This window comes from Papio anubis, chromosome 9 (genome assembly GCF_008728515.1).
Source record: "Papio anubis isolate 15944 chromosome 9, Panubis1.0, whole genome shotgun sequence".
NCBI lineage: Eukaryota > Metazoa > Chordata > Mammalia > Primates > Cercopithecidae > Papio > Papio anubis.
The window spans coordinates 95,621,495-95,638,017 of record NC_044984.1 but is presented as its reverse complement, the minus strand read 5'-3'; the positions used below and the strand labels follow the sequence as shown (position 1 = coordinate 95,638,017).

Genomic DNA, 16,523 nt, shown 5'->3' with positions numbered 1-16,523 from the left:
GTGTGTGTGTGTGTGTGTGTGTATGTGTGAGAGAGAGATATGGAATCTTGCTCTGTCGCCCAGGCTGGAGTGCAACGGTGTGATCTTGGTCACTGCAACTTCCACCTCCTGGGCTCAAGCAATTCCTATGTCTCAGCCTCCCGAGTAGCTGGGAGTACAGGTGTACGCCACCATGACCAGCTAATTTTTGCATTTTTAGTAGAGATGGGGTTTTGCCATGTTAGTCAGGCTGATCTCGAACTCCTGACCTCAGGTGATCCATCCACCTCGGCCTCCCAAAGTGAGGCCTATTCATCAGATTCTTGATGATTAGCAACAAACATAAAATATCAGACTAACCTTTCTCATCAAAAAAGTAAAACTTTCAGCAGCAAAATTCCTTATATGTAGTTTCTTATGAGCCAGGAGTGTGCTGTACATGCTATACATGAAAAAAAAATAAGATATGTTTCATTAATCATATAATTTTTATAAATACATACTACATGTCAACAATATGGGCAACAATGTGCTAAGTATGCCAGGAATACACAGCAGGTATCAAACAAATTTAAAATCTCATTCATTTATGGAGACACCCACATGTTGAAAGGAAGACTTGACCACAGACATTAAGAGTCCTAGGACTGGCGGTACTGGTTTTACGAACAAGACTCCATGAAAAGGTGCAATGTGTAACGAATTCTGAATGAAAGAAGAATTAGGTGGGGACCACAGTCCATATTATTGGTATAAAAGCAAGAGTTAAGATGGGGCAGGCGGAAATGATCATGGTCATGACAAGGAGGCTGGTCCATCTAAAAAAGAAAATATGATACAGCAGAGGAGGGCAGCTGTGGATAAAGCTGGTCAGGTAGACAGGTCTAGCTTACATCTGTGTAAGCACTTACTCTGTGTTACTCCATTTAGTCACCACAATAACTCTATGGGATGGGTACTATTATAATCCCCCCATTCTACAGATAACGAAAGTGAGGCAGAAAGTATAAGCAACTTGCTCAAGGTCAAGCAGCCATGCATCCATAACTAAATAATTACTTATATGTAATCACATTGTTAAATTTGATCTCCCTAATGATAGAAGGGTATGGAATAGATCTCTCCAATTTTTGCCATAACCCCAATACCTAATAGTTCCTTGCTGACAGCAGGTATTAATAAATGTTGGCTGAATGAGAAATGACTATTTTCAGAAAGATTAATTTGGCAGCAATATACAGGATAAAATAAAGGAGGAAAGAGTCTGGTAATTCAATCAGAAAGCTGCTCAAGTCATACAAGCTTGGGCTACAGGCATGAAAGAGACTGGAAGGAGAGGGAAATGGCAAGGAATGAACTCAGTAGACATTTCAGAAGTCCCTGCAATGAAGCTGAAGACCTTACAGCAGTCCACAGGGCCCTGGATGATCTGGCCCCTTACTACTGCTTCTCTGACATTGCTTAGCTACTCTCGCCCTTATACAGGCTGCTTGGCCACCCACAACTTCTTGCCGGGCATGTGCCCAAGATGTTCTCCCCCTGCTAAAATGTCAACTTTGTGAGAAGAGGGATTTTTATCTGTTTTACCTGTGACTGCATCTCAAGCGCCTGACATACAGACAGTGTCCAATAAATATTCACTGAGCAAATGTGTGAATGACAGAATCAAGAGGATGTGGACACCTCTGAAGACAACTGGGTCAATGATGTCTCTGATATGCCAAAACTCGGAGACAGGAAGAATGTTAGTATTAATGATAGAAAATGGGCAACCGAACAGGGCCTGGCATATGGTAGACACTCAACACCTATTTACTGAACACATGAATGAATATACAGATAAGAGGAGTTGATTTAACAATAAGTGTTGAGTTCAGTTTCAGTAATATGCAAGTAAAAACAGCCAAGCTACTGAAGTTGTCATACCAAAAGCAAATAAATTTAGAACTGAAGAGCCTGACTTAGGAGACATAAAAGTGGCAGTTTTTATGACAGCTGAAATCACAAAACTAAATCAATTATTCCCCAAAGACCTTGTTGGTTGTTTAATGAGATAATATTGGTTTCTAACATATTTTACCAAAAGCTTCATAGGGAACTAGTAAAAGCTGGAAAAAGATTTCTTTCTCTTTCTTCATTCAAAGTTCCTAAAAGAGAAGGGTGGGCTGAGTGAAAGGGGTGGCATAAAACAAAGTCTATCGTCCCATACCATACACACACCATTTATTGGGGGGTAAGAGGCTGATGACTGATATTAAACATTCCTGTGGCAATTACAGAACATGAAAACAACCAGAAGACCAGGTGGAAAATCCCACCAAACCCCAGACTTAAACAGATAGTAAGACAATCTTTGCTTACTTTAAACAAAAGGCTACTACGAAATTCATTCTCTTTCCTTGTCCATGTTTACTCACAAATACTGAGTGTCTCTTTCAGCTTAGGAAGTATTAGTGGCTGGGGAAATGTCAATGTTTAAAAGGTTCTTAGCCTGTCTTAAACCTCGCTTAAACCAGGTGTAGAGAGGACAGCAATACATTATAACCAAACAATTCTGGTAAAAGTTGTGTGACACAGGTGGTTAAAAAATGCCAAGAGGATAGAGAGTATAAAGTTTTATTAATACCTCTAGCAAAGGTGCCTGTTTGTGGAGGCTGTAGGCACCAAGTCAGGCCTTCACGGGTGGGTAAACTTTCAGTAGCTGGAGAGGAGAGATGGTTATGGCAACTCAGAACGGCAGACTAGATTGTGGACCACTTTGGCTGGAGCATCAACTTTGTACATGGAAACAATTAGGCACTGAGCTGGCAAAGTGGTTTGGAGTCAGAGAGAAGCCAGAGAAAAAGAAGCAGGCAATTAAAAAAAGTACTAGAGAGAGAAAGCGGTTACCTGTATATATTGGACATGTCCTTCACCATCAGTCTCCACAGGTACTTATAAAGATATGACAACGAGGTGAAAGCCCATTCTAACAACTCTGTGTCCTGAGTCTCCAGGATCGAGGTGATAGTCAAAAAAAACTCTGGAAAGTGTGGGTAGAAATCCATCTGCAGATCTCGTGCCAACTGTACAACCAAACTGGATTAAAAAAAAGAAGCAACTGATTATGTGGATTTTTTTTTTAAAGGCTGCAAATCTACTTAACGATACTAGGTGGCCTACGATCATAGGATTAATTAAATAAAAATAATTCTAATTCAAGTCTGAAAATGTATAAAACTCTTTAAATCTTAAGACCTCAGCAAAGAAATCAGGCAAGAAGCTACATTCCATCACAAGTTGTAGCCAACTGTTCCTATAATGTCAAAGAAAAATGGGATTATTTTAGTACATAACAAAAGCAAAATTATACCCCAAGATTCTACTTTATGGTAATGCACCCATTCCTAACAGAAAAGGAACATCCTTCTTGTTTCTAAATTATGAACACCTGATCTGAGGCATATGCAGCTTTGAAACACAATCTGAAAAATCAGACAAATAGAGTTATGAGCTTTCTCTCAAGATGCTACTTACTCCAAAAGGGGCTGATAGGCAAAACTGTTCTTAACTTGCAGGTGAGTCTTCAAACTCTGAACTATCTCGTTTTGATGATAGACCAACTGATTGAATGATTGGCATTTGTCAATAACTTCTTTGTAAAATTTTCCTGAGTGGGGGAAAAAAAAAATACGTTCTTTTCTATCACACAACTATTCAGCTGTAAGGAACATATAAAGTGCAAACTATGGGTGAATAAAATAGAAACAAAACAGAAAATACCAAAGTGCTCCGTGAGGTTTAATTCTCTCCATTTCAGCAGACCCTCAAAAAAGTAGGTTTCAACCTCCTGTCAAGATTAAAGCAGTCCATTAATCAAATAACTCTAAGAAAGCAATGATCAAGGTAAGTAGAATAATGATACATTAATATCTTAAGACAATGATACTGAAGAGTTTAAAAACTCCTTTTACTTTTTTAAAATGCCATTAAGTAACACACTTTAAAAAGCAATCAGAAGTTATCAATAGATCACTTATAAAATACTGTTTTGTTGATTTGGTTGCAGCAAATAATTTTCTGGAGCCTATATATATTGTCCACTAAGGGAAAAGTATTTTCTGTGTTTTTTTATAATTTTAGGCAAAGAATAAGGTGTTGCTTCTTTAGTTTCTTCATTCTGCTTTTAGAAATATGAATTACTACAACCTTATAAAGAAGTAATATGGCATTCCTATTAAAATTCAACAGAGTTATACTCTTTGACCCAGGTAGTTCTTGTAAAGTTTGCAAGCCTAGAAGTAAAAGATGTTTATTCAGCTTAACTACAGTGTGGGGAAACATTACACAGCCTAAAATATCTGACAATAGGAAAATGGTTGGAATATCCTGTGGTCTATATATACTAAGGTGTATTATGTGGCTACTAAAAAGAGTTATATCTCTATTGAACTAGAACCACACTGATGATATGCCCCCAAAACGATAAAAGCAAGTTATGCAGTGAGAGGGTATGGTAGGATTCAATTTTCCTTAAAAAACAAAAACAAAAAGAAACCTTCTATAAATGTTTGCACATACGAACATGAGAGGACAGTATGGAAGAATACTATACTGAACTGTCAGTATTGGCTTCCTTGGGAATTAGGGGTGGGAGGAGTGAGATAATGGGCTTCTCATAAGTTTATCACTGTTACTTAACTTGTTAACATGGTATCAATTACTTTGTACTTTGAAAGGTAAAGGCAATAAATTATCATACATGTATGACATGTATGTATACATGTAGGTGTGTATGTGTGTGTATAGATGTATAAATAAATGCATACTCCCCAAAAAAATCATTCTACCAAAAAGATACATGCACTCGTATGTTCATCTCTGCACTATCCACAATAGCAGAGACATTGAATTGGTCCACGTGTCCATCAATAGTACATTGTATAAAGAAAATATAGTACATATACACCATGGAATACTATATGCCATAAAAAAGAATGAAATCATGTCCTTTGCAGCAACGTGGATACAGCTAGAGTCCATAATACTAAGCAAATTAACATAGGAACAGAAAACCAAATACTGCATGTTCTCGCTTATAAGTGGGAGCTAAATATTGAGTACACATAGACATAAATATAAGAACAATGGACACTGTGGATTTACTAGAGGGTGGAGTAAGTGGGGATAGGTTAAAAGAAACTACTTTTTGGGTACTATGCTCACTACCTGGGGGACAGGATCCATACTCCAAACCTCAGCATCACACAATATTCCCATGTAACAAACCTACACATGTACCCTCTGTATCTAAAATCAAAGTTGAACTAAAAATAAAAATATGTGTTTAGAGAGAGAGAGAGAAACAAAGAGAGAATAAACACATAAGCACACATGCAAACAGCATGCCAAATCTACAATCTCAAAAAAAAAAAAAAAATCCTTAAACTGTTCTTTGGAAATCTTTAAAATCAATAGTTAGGCAGAATAGATACTATGTAACCACAAAAATTAGAAACTAAAAATTTTTTTTTAAAAAGGCAGAAAAGAAAGAGAATCCCATTAAATTTTGTTTTAGGATGGGGATGATGGCTCATGCCTGTAATCCCAACACTGGGAGGCTGAGGCAGGAAGAGCATTTGTTTTTTTTTTGTTTTTTTCTGTTTTGTTTTTTTTGAGACGGAGTCTCGCTCTGTCACCCAGGCTGGAGTGCAGTGGCCGGATCTCAGCTCACTGCAAGCTCTGCCTCCTGGGTTTACGCCATTCTCCTGCCTCAGCCTCTCGAGTAGCTGGGACTACAGGCGCCCACCACATCGCCCGGCCAATTTTTTTTTGTATTTTTTTAGTAGAGACGGGGTTTCACCGTGTTAGCCAGGATGGTCTCGATCTCCTGACCTCGTGATCCACCCGTCTCGGCCTCCCAAAGTGCTGGGATTACAGGCTTGAGCCACCGCGCCCGGCCAGGAAGAGCATTTGAGCCTAGGAGTTTGAGACTAGCCTAGGCAACAACACGAGATCCTATCTCTATTTTTCAAAAGTAAAACTAAAGAAATTTTTTGTTGTTGTTTTCATGTCCTTTAAGGCATTTTCATGTCCTTTAAGGCAGAAGGAAAATATGCAACACAGTTTAAAACTTAAATGCAGAACGCATTTCTAGCCTAGCACAGACCTGGCACATGTCAGCTATGTGTGAGAGACCATGTTGCGTCCTTTTGCAAGGTAACTCTGGAGCTCCTTTCACCAAGAGACGGAGTCTATTTCCTCACCCTTTGAATCTGGCCTGGCCTCCTGACTCGCTTAGACTAATAACATGCAATGAAAGTGACTCTGTGATGACCAAAGCAAAACTTTATGAGGCCTTGACAGCTTCTGCCCTCACTCTATTGAAAAGATTCTGCCACCATGAAAAGAAGCCTAGTCTAGCTTATCGGGGAATAGGAGGCCATGAAAAGAAAAGAACTAAGATCAACAAGCCACAGCCAACTGTCAGACAGGTGACAGAGGTCATTCTGGACTATCCAGTCCAGGATTCTAATTTCAGGCTGTCTTCTCTGCCTCAACACTCTACCTTTTGATATTTTCAGCTTCTCCTGTGGCTTAAACTATTAACCATATTCTAAATGCCAAATCTGTAATTTCACCTCTGAAGTCACCTATACTCCACATCCATATATACAAACATCTTTTGGACACTATCCTTTGGATGGCCACAGGTATTTCAAACTCAAATCCCAAAGGGAACTAATTATCTTATCTTTACAACCTTGTGCTCCTTTACCTATAAATATATCTTGATGAGTAACATCTTCAACCATTCAGCCTTAACCTCATTGTCTTCCTTGCTGCAAACCCAGTAGGTCACAAGTCCTATCCATTCATTCTACTTCCTCAATATCTCTGGAATCCTTCTCTTCTATCTTGATTGCTGCTACCATAATCATTTCTTACTTAGATCACAGTCAAATCCTCACAACTGGACAACTGAGATTGGATCTCCAAGTTAAAGGCATGTTACACAGGACCTTAAAGGGCTAGCAGAGGAATCATGACATGATGCAGGACTGCAGTCCTGCTCTTTTCTCCACACTAAAGTCAGAGAGATTGAAAATTTAAACCTGATCATGTCATTCATTCCCCTGCTTACAGTCCTAGAACTCTAAGTCCCTACAGCTTCAGGATAAAACTCCAACTTAGCTTGACATATGAAGCCCTTTATGATCCTTGCCTACCTCTCCAGCTTTATCTCACCAGCTGCCTCCTTGCCCCATCCCAGTCACCATGAATACAAAAAAAAAACACCCTATACACACCTATAACCACACTGGACTGCTTTGCAGTTTCTTGAATGTGACATGCATTCTCTAGCTTCTGTTCCTTTATATAGGCTTCTCCCTCAGCTTGGAAGAGCCTTTCCTGTCCTCTTTACCATGCTAAAACCTATATAAACAAGATTCAATTCAGGTGTCACCTCATCTAGATCACCTTTTTTGACACCCCTAAAGAATGTAGGTTAGGTTCCCTTTACTATGAGTTCCCAAAGCACAATGTGCTCACCTAGACAACATCATTTAACACATTGAATTTACATGGTGGAGATAATGCATTCAAAGACACAGTGAGTGGAGTCTGATTATAGTAAAGTGAAGAACAGTAAGAACTGAGATTGGATCTCCAAGGCATAGGCATGTTACACAGGACCTTAAAAGGCTAGAAGGAATAATGACATGATGCAGAAAAAGACTTCTGCATAAAAGGATGACAAGGCCGGGTGCGGTGGCTCACACCTGTAATCCCAGCACTTTGGGAGGCCGAGGCGAGCAGATCACGAGGTCAGGAGATTGAGACCATCCTGGCCAACATGGTGAAACCCCGTCTCTAGTCTCTACTAAAACTGCAAAAATTAGCTGGGTGTGGTGGTGTGCACGTGTAATCCCAGCTACTCAGGAGGTTGAGGCAGGAGAATCGCTTGAACCTGTGAGGCGGAGATTGCAGTGAGCCAAGATCACGCCACTGCACTCCAACCTGGAGACACAGCGAGACTCTGTCTCAAAAAAAAAAATAAAAAATAAAAATAAATAAATAAATAAAAATAAAATAAAGGGATGACAGAGTCAGAGTATGGTTAGAACTGGAAAATATTATGTAGTCTAGCCCCTTTATTTTTATAAAGGAGAAAATTAAGTCCCGGGAAAAGGGCTTGCTCAAAATCACTTTAAAGTTACAGTTTCAGGAATATGGATCTGCAGCAGTGCTTGGAATGCATATGGGAAAGGGAGAGGCTAGAATCACAAAAGTCAGTTGAAAGTCAAGTCACTTGTCTAATAGAGCTTCACCCAATAGAACTTTCTGCAAAGATGAAAATGTTCCAATTCTATATTTATTCAATATGTTAGCAACTAGCCACATTTGAGCACTCACATTTTAAACTTACTTTAAATCCAATTTGTCATGTGTGGCTACTGTATGAAACAGCACAGGTCTAATGCATTTCATGCCCAAAAAGGAATACCTTGAAAAACAATTCACTTCTACTAACAGAAGAAACTAAAACACCATGAACACTTGGAAGATTGGCTAGTATCACATTCTCTTACCTCCTCATAGCTTGCAGTTCTATCAATCCGGTGAATAATATCAATATTCACATTCCCCAGTCGTTCAGCAAATGTAAGAAACTGGAAGGGAAAGTATATTTAAGATACATAATTATTTAATATTTATCAGATCTTTAATATCTATTTGAATGCTGCATGTAGGCATCTCTAATCACAAAGGATAAGTGGAAAAATAAACTGAAAAACACAGGGTCGTAAACAAACGTACTGCACCATTCAAAGATAATGAATACTTCTGTTTGCATAATTTCTCTCAGCTATGTCATTTCAAATAAAATTTCCATTGCTAGACTGATGAGCCTAGGTGGATGCTGGCAATTAGTCTCGCTAGATCTATTAGGTTTCATACCCTCCCATAAGCATGGGGACCTAGCAAAGTCGCTGCAACAAAAGTGTTTTTAAACACATACAGACCTGTGATTGTATCCTAACGAAGACCTGGAAGCTATCTACCAAGGGGCCAACAGAGAAAGCGCTGTATAGTTGCCCTTAGCTGAGAATCACTCACTGCCAGCCAGCTCGCCCAATTCGGTCTTTAAAGATAAAAGACCAGGGGAGAATCGGTCCTAAGCAATCTCCTGGAATAGTGAATTTAATTCTGGACCACAAGAAATTCCCAGGACTGGCCAGACACCATAAAATATGGGTGAAACTTGCTGTCCAGACTTCTTTCCTCCCCCAACCCATGTTTACTACATCCAGAGTCTCCCTCTTTCGCCGGAGCCACCGGGCAAGTGACACACTCGGCCCAGAAGTCTGAGGCCCCTGGAGTCTAGCTCAGAGCCTGTCTCACGACTCAAGCAGCGGAGACCCGCGGCTCCCTGCCCAACCTCCCGCGCTCACCCGGTAGGTGTTCTCCGTCTTGTGGGAAACGGGCTTTGTCTTCATGGCTGCAGAGGGGCAGTGGCCCGCAACGGCCTCGGGAGGGTCGAAGGAATGCAACCGACAGTAAGGAGGGGAAAGAGGCTCACAGGCGGTACTCTCCGATTCCCAAATGCCCAGACTTTCTCACGTGCGACTTGAGCCCCTGGGCGCCGCCATGTTGGAGACAAGGAGGAGCCTGAGTGGGTCACGTGGACGGAAAAAAGAACGGAGCAGGCGCAGCCTTTGGCAGGGGCCTACAGGAGGCGGGGCTGCGCACATAAGGGCGGGCGTTTGGGGAGGTGTTCTTTTCACACCCATTGGTAAAGGTTTAGAAGATGAATGTATTTTCATTATAAAATAAAGCATACCTGTCATCATTATCAACTGTCCCATCATCATTATTGTCCCTCACTATGTACCCTGCACCGTGCAAAGATCCTTTTATCCATAATTTCACAGTAAAGCTTATTAGGGATGTTAATACAAAGCAGGCACTGCATCTATCTATATATCTATATCTATCTCTCTATATGTAGAGAGATAGATAGATTTTTTTTTTTTTTTTGAGACGGAGTCTCGCTCTGTCACCCAGGCTGGATGGAGTGCAGTGGCGCGATCTCGGCTCACTGCAATCTCCGCCTTCCTAGTTCAAGCAGTTCTTCTGCCTCAGCCTCTCAAGTAGCTGGGACTACAGGCGCACGCCGCCACGCCCGGCTAATTTTTCTGTATTTTAGTAGACACGGGGTTTCACCTTTTTGCCCAGGCTAGTCGCGAACTCCTGAGCTCAGGCAATCCGCCCGCCTCAGCTTCCCAAAGTGCTGGGATTACGGGTGTGAGCCACCACTAACCGGCCGGTACTGTGTATGTTTTTAAGCCAATTTGACACAAGAGGAAAACCAAGGTTGTGCAGCTGGTAACTGGTAGTCTTCACTCAGACTCTAAATTTTGGTATTCTTAACCACTATACTGTAAATAAAATTGAAAAATAGAGAAGGAGTTTTAAAGAAAAATCTTTTAACTTCACACACAACCACTGTTAATGTTTGGTGTTTTTCTGACGCCTTTAATGTCTACGCATAGCATATTGTTAAGCATAATTGTACAGTTATATATATATGTACAATTTTAAAAAATAATTTAAAAATATAATTATTTCCCCCATTTTACATTCATTCATTCATTCAACAACTATTTCTTCAGAGTCCGCTGTGGACCAGGTACTGTTCTGGGAGCCGAACAAGAAAGGCAATAATAGTATTAATAATTATTTGAAAGTATTCACAGCCTCCAATTCCTGAGCTAAAGTGAGCCTCCCACCTCAGCCTCCCAAGTAGTTAGGACTACAGGCATGTGCCACCACACCCGGCTCTTTTATTATCATTATTGTTATTTGTAGAGATGGGATCTTGCTACATTGCCCAGGCTGGTATCAAACTTCTGGACTCAAACAGTCCTGTTGCCTTGGCCTCCCAAAGTGCTGGGATTACAGGGGTGAGCCACTACACCCAGACTGGAAATACTTAGTCTGAGATGCTTACATTTTTGTCCAGGAGTGATGTTAAGTAGACAATTGGATACATTGTTGTACAGAGGTCACTGTAGCAGTCTGGGCTGCAGATGTGACTTAAATATACCTAAATACCTCAAGTGTGAGGCATTTGTGACTGGGAAAGAGAGCCAGTAAGGTAGAAACAGACTAGTTATGGCATAGAGGCAGAGCTGGTGTCCAACTATACTGCAAGTTCGAGGATAGAGAAGTGGTTGCTGGATCTGACAAGGTGAAGGTCACTGGTGACCTTGATAAGTACAGTCTAGTTGGAAGAAAGGAGCAAAATATGCATGGATTGAGGAGGTAATCAGAGTTGAGAAAGTGGACAGAACACTTTCAAACTGTTGTTGGCATTATAGCATCAACATTTTCTGTGTCACCACAGGATTGTTCTAAATATTTTAATGCCTCCATAGCATTTATAGATTTTTTTATAATAAAATATTGACGTGCCTAATGTTCCATTGGCTTTCAGTAGGCTAATAATTGGTCCTTTTTTTTTTCTTTAAGCTTTTTATGGGTCACAGATCCCTCAGGGAAATCTAAGAAAGCTGTAGAACTTCTCCCAGAAAGAGGCAAAGAAGTTCATCCACACTAGAATGTGCACATTTCAGAGAGTTAGAACCCTGCAGTTAACTGAGGGTAGAAGCCCCCACTCTAAGCAATATTTTCCCAACCTGTTGCCAAAATCACCCCCACATCATTGTGCCTTTTTCCTTCTCTGCAATTTATTTTTGGTAATGGAGTTAACTGGACAATAAGGAGTGAAGAGAAAAATCAAAGAAACTGAAAGAACTGACGCAAGTTATATTGACCATTTATTGTTTGCATTGTTCTTCATTACATGACCTTCATACATTGACTTGACTCTAACTGGCTTAACAATATGTCAATAGAACACGGTGGTTGAGAGCATAGAAGCTGGAACCAGGTTGTCTGGAGGTAATCCTGGTTCTGCCATTTATTAGTTGGGTCAATTACCCTTTCAGTGTGACATTTCCGTATATGTAAATGAAGCTAACAAAAGTACCTACCTCATGGGTGGTGGCTGTGCAGAGTAAATAAGGTAATGTATAAAAGATGCTTAGAATGTGCCAGGCACCATAATTGTGCAACCTCAGAAATTAGTTAACCTTTCTGAGACCCAATTTCCTCATCTATAAAGTAGAGATGGTAATAATACTAATCTTTCAAGGTATTGTGTTGGTGCACAGAGTATGAAATAAACGTTTGCTAAGTGGATAAATAAATGACCATTTATTCTCTACTACCTGGCTACCTGACACCTTATACTTTTTCAACTTTGTGTCACCATCAGCTCCCTTGAACTTCAGAGTTGTTTAATGAATGTCTGTTGAATTAACAAAGCTTATAATACTTACATTGACCCTGACAAATTTAAGAGTAATATAATTCCAGCATTGGATGTGAATTGTACCACGTGATTTTTGGTCTCTCTCAAAACTAAGTTTCTAAGCTTTAATGGAACATCCAAAGCATCCATGAAGAGCACAAGTGTTTCTTATAAACATTTCCTTGCCTCCAGCTTTTGTCCGCTGTCAAGGCCTTTGAATATCCCATACCATCCTTTATTTCCTTTTTCCATTAGGGCTCTGCCTGTCCTAACTACTCTAGACAGGAAATAACATACATAATTTTTTCATTCTTTTATTCTTAAGCTTTATAGGGAGCTCCTGGAAGTTTTGCTTTTTAATTTTTGTTTCCTTATTGCTTAGCATGCTGCAATTTCAAGCCAAGAAACTTCAAGAGCATGTGAGAGCCAGGCTCAGTGGCTCATGCCTGTAATCTCAGAGCTTTGGGAGCTCAAGGTGAGAGGATTGCTTGAACCCAGAAATTTGAGACCAGTCTTGGGCAACACGGCGAAACCCCATCTCTATAAAAAAATACAAAAATTAGCCAGGCATGGGGATATGCACCTGTAGACCCAACTACTCAGGAGGCTGAGGTGGGAGGATCACTTGATCCAGGAGGTCAAGACTCCAGTGCTGTGATCGTGTGACCGCACTCCAGCTTGGGTAACAGAGTGAGACCCTGTCTTGAAAGAAAAAAAGGAAAGAAGGAAGGAAGGAAGGAAGGAAGGGAGGAAGGGAGGGAGGGAGGGAGGGAAGGAGAGGGAGGGAGAAAGAAAGAAGGGAAAGGAAAGGAAGGGAGGGGAGAGGAGGGAAAGGAAGGGAAGAAAGCACATGAGGAATTTACCCAGCCTAGACAAGAAAGTGGAATCCAGAGAAGGCTTCTTGGGGAGGTGACATCTAAGCTGAGACCTGGAAAATGAATAGGAATTAGCCAGGCAAGGAATGGACATGAATGGTGTTATATAGGTAGAGTGAGGAGTATACACATTTGTCTCAAAACGATTGAGACAAATTTGTTTACTTTTAGTTTCCAAGACAAAGCCACACCCTGTCAAATTAGCATTGGCCATGGGTATCATCTTTAGCATCCTTGGACTAATAATAGGAAAGAATAGGGACAAGATGAAACTCAGAGGTAGGAAGAGCCTCAGTTTTCTCATCTGTAAAGTGAGATAGACATATGAGAAAGTCAACAGTCATATGAGACAGTTGAAAGATTAATTAACACATCGAATCGCTTCTTGGCCTTTTGGCTAAGATCAAGTGTAGTAATTAACACATTGTATGTGGTGATCTGGAAGGGGGGCAAGTCGACCTGGTGGCATGGTCTTGTTTAGAAAGGAGTTCAAGGAGTGCTATGCATCAAGACAGAGAGGATTTGACTCAGAACAAGGGACCAAGGACGTGAATGTAAAAAAAAGACAGAGAAGAGAAAGTTTTAGTAATTCTTTGTTGTTTTTTTCTTAAATAGAGACAGAGGTCTCACTACATTGCCCAGGCTGGTCTTGAACTCCTGAGCTCAAGCAATCCTCCTGCCCAGTTGAGTAGTTCTTGACTGTGGTACTAAGGAAAGCTGATCCACCTATCTCTTCTTGAGAAAACTGTGTATTGTCCACAGTGTGTGTAAATCAGGAGGCAGTGAGAGCATGGAGTTTGGATTCAGAACAACTGGGTCCCAGTTCTAGCGTTTTTCATGTATTAGCCAGTAACTGGGCAAGTGACTTAACCTTGCAGCCTCAGTTTCCTCATCTTTAAAACAGGCATAATAACTAGTTCTGCCTTTTCCCTTAATGGTTGGTAAGAAGACTATTTCATATAAAGCAGGCAAAGTCCCCTGTAACCAGTACAGAGGAGTTACAGAAACACTAAGTATCATTATTGTTTCCCTTTGCATTGTGTGCTCACGTTCAGCCCTGAGACCACTGAGCTTCTATTCTGCTTTCCTTATTTTGAAGCTCAGGCATTAGAAACATTAGACCAGAAATTGCAGATTTGTGGGGCCTATAAGCTCAGATAGCCCACAGATAAGTTTTGTTTACCAAACCTCTTCTTCTTCTTCTTCCTTTTTTTTTTTTTTTAAAGACAGTGTCCTGCTCTGTTGTCCAGGCTGGAGTACAGTGGCATGATCATCGCTTACTGCCAACCTCAAGCTCCTTGGCTCGAGCAATCCTCCCGCCCCAGCCTCCCCAGTAGCTGGGACTACAGGTGTGCATCATCATGTCCAGCTAATTTTAAAAACATTTTTAGAGAGGCAAGTCTTGCTATGTTGCCCCGGCTGATCTCGAACTCCTGGGCTCAAGTATCTTCCCATTCCAGCTTCCCAAAGTGCTGGCGTTACAGACATGAGCTGCCATGCCCAGCGTACCAGATGATATTCTTGAAATTTGTTTTTATTTTTATTTTTATAATCAAATACTCTCTCAGCAGAATCATAAATATTTTAATTTGTTAAAAATCTGAAAATTTGAGGTAAAAATCTAGATTTTCAACTTCCCTTGAAAAATAAAAAAAAGAAAACTGCAACACTGGGCCCATATTTTGAGAAGCAACAACCAGCTGGAGTTAAGTAGTAGTGGCCCTTTGATGCCACCACTTTGTCTCTGTGAACACCACTCCTTCCTTGCTGTCCTACCCCAGGCCCATGTCATGACTTAAGGGGATACCTGGCCCCTGTGGAAAGCTCAGCGTGCAGCCTCTGCATCAGAATATTCCTCAGGCAGAAGGCTGTTCTCATCCTTGGTTTTAAACATGCCTTATATGCAGCAGATTATTTTTTTGTTGCTTCTGTGGCTGCCTTTATTGTTTAATGCAGTGAGTGGCTCAACTTTTTGTTGCTGTTGTTGTTTCTGTTGTTTGACATGGAGTCTCACTCTGTCTCCCAGGCTGGAGTACAGTGGCGTGATCTCGGCTCACTGCAACCTTCACCTCCCAGGTTCAAGCAATTCTCCTGCCTCCGCCTCCCACATAACTGGGATTACAGGCACCCGCCACGATGTCTGGCTAATTTTTGTATTTTTAGTAGAGATGGAATTTCACCATGTTGTCCAGGCTGGTCTCAAACTCCTGACCTCAAGTGATCTGCCCGCCTTGGCCTCCCAAAGTGCTGGGATTACCAGCGTGAGCCACCGTGCCCAGTTGAGTGACTCAACTTTTTGCAAGGGAGTCAGTGCAGTTTTTCAGTTGGTATTCAAATATTTGTAACACCTTCCCTATCCCTGAACACACACACACACACATACACACACACTACTGTGATCTGTATTCAGCTTGTTTTCCTTCCTCACTTTCACCCACCATTTGCATTTCTGTCATGGACTTTAATTTCCTTATTTTTTTAAGTAAGACATGTCAGAGGATAATCTACATTAACCTGTTTTAGAGCAATTTAAACATCCACATACTTTTACCTACCCCTCTTCATGATTTTTATCCTTTCTTTTGATCATTAGCTAAACCGTTGGCATCATGTTTAGGAAGGATGAGGAGTCTCACCACCAGGATGTATCTCCACTTTATTTTCTCACCTTTCTCTTGGTTTGGTTTTGGTTTCCATTGTTACAGTGTGATTGCTTCTTTGAACACAAGGTGCTTGGACTCTGCACCCAGCCCTCTCAGGCTCACGCACTTGCACGACCACTGCTCTAGGAGCTTCCGTTTCCTCCTCAATAGAGGAGATACTAGTGCCCCTCATGGGGTGGTTATGAGAAGGCAATGACCTCATACATTGGTTCTCAAGTGTGGTCCCTGACCAGCATTATCAGCACCCCATGAGAACTTGGTTAGCACTGTAAATTCTCAGGCCCTGCTCCAACCCTCCTGAATCAAGAACTCTGGGGATGGGGCCCAGCAAACTGCTTTCATAAGCCTTCCAGGTGATTCTGAGGCAGGCTCCAGTGTGGGAATCACTGACTTAACATACACTACAGCACCTAGAACATTGTCCAACACATACCATGGGCTACAGAAAGTGTTTACAATTATCACTGTCTAGTCTTTACATAAATGTTTGCATCATCATTATTTAATTCTTCTATTCATCTCTCTGATATAGTAGTATGATAGTAGTAACCTTTTTATTTTATTTTTTAATTTTATGGAAACATAATTATATATATTTATGGGCTACACGTGATATTTTGATACAAGCATACAATGTGTAATGAT

General features: G+C 40.8%; 1 protein-coding gene across 3 annotated transcripts in view; it reads right to left on the bottom strand.

The window, feature by feature from the left end:
• The window catches only part of UTP20 (UTP20 small subunit processome component), a 108,525-nt gene extending 98,878 nt beyond the window's left edge, over positions 1-9,647 (bottom strand). For 2 of the 3 annotated variants that reach the window (XM_003907027.5, XM_009181515.4), the window contains exons 1-6: positions 9,417-9,646; positions 8,553-8,633; positions 3,742-3,808; positions 3,496-3,628; positions 2,869-3,057; positions 340-421 (exon numbers count right to left, since the gene is read on the bottom strand). In XM_003907027.5, the coding sequence (XP_003907076.3) occupies positions 340-421; positions 2,869-3,057; positions 3,496-3,628; positions 3,742-3,808; positions 8,553-8,633; positions 9,417-9,461 (597 nt within the window). In that variant the 5' untranslated portion in view covers positions 9,462-9,646. Of the gene's footprint in view, positions 1-339; positions 422-2,868; positions 3,058-3,495; positions 3,629-3,741; positions 3,809-8,552; positions 8,634-9,416 lie in introns of all 3 variants that reach the window. The other variant, XM_017946146.3, reaches the window with a different exon arrangement.
• Between the last annotated feature and the right edge of the window lie 6,876 nt (positions 9,648-16,523).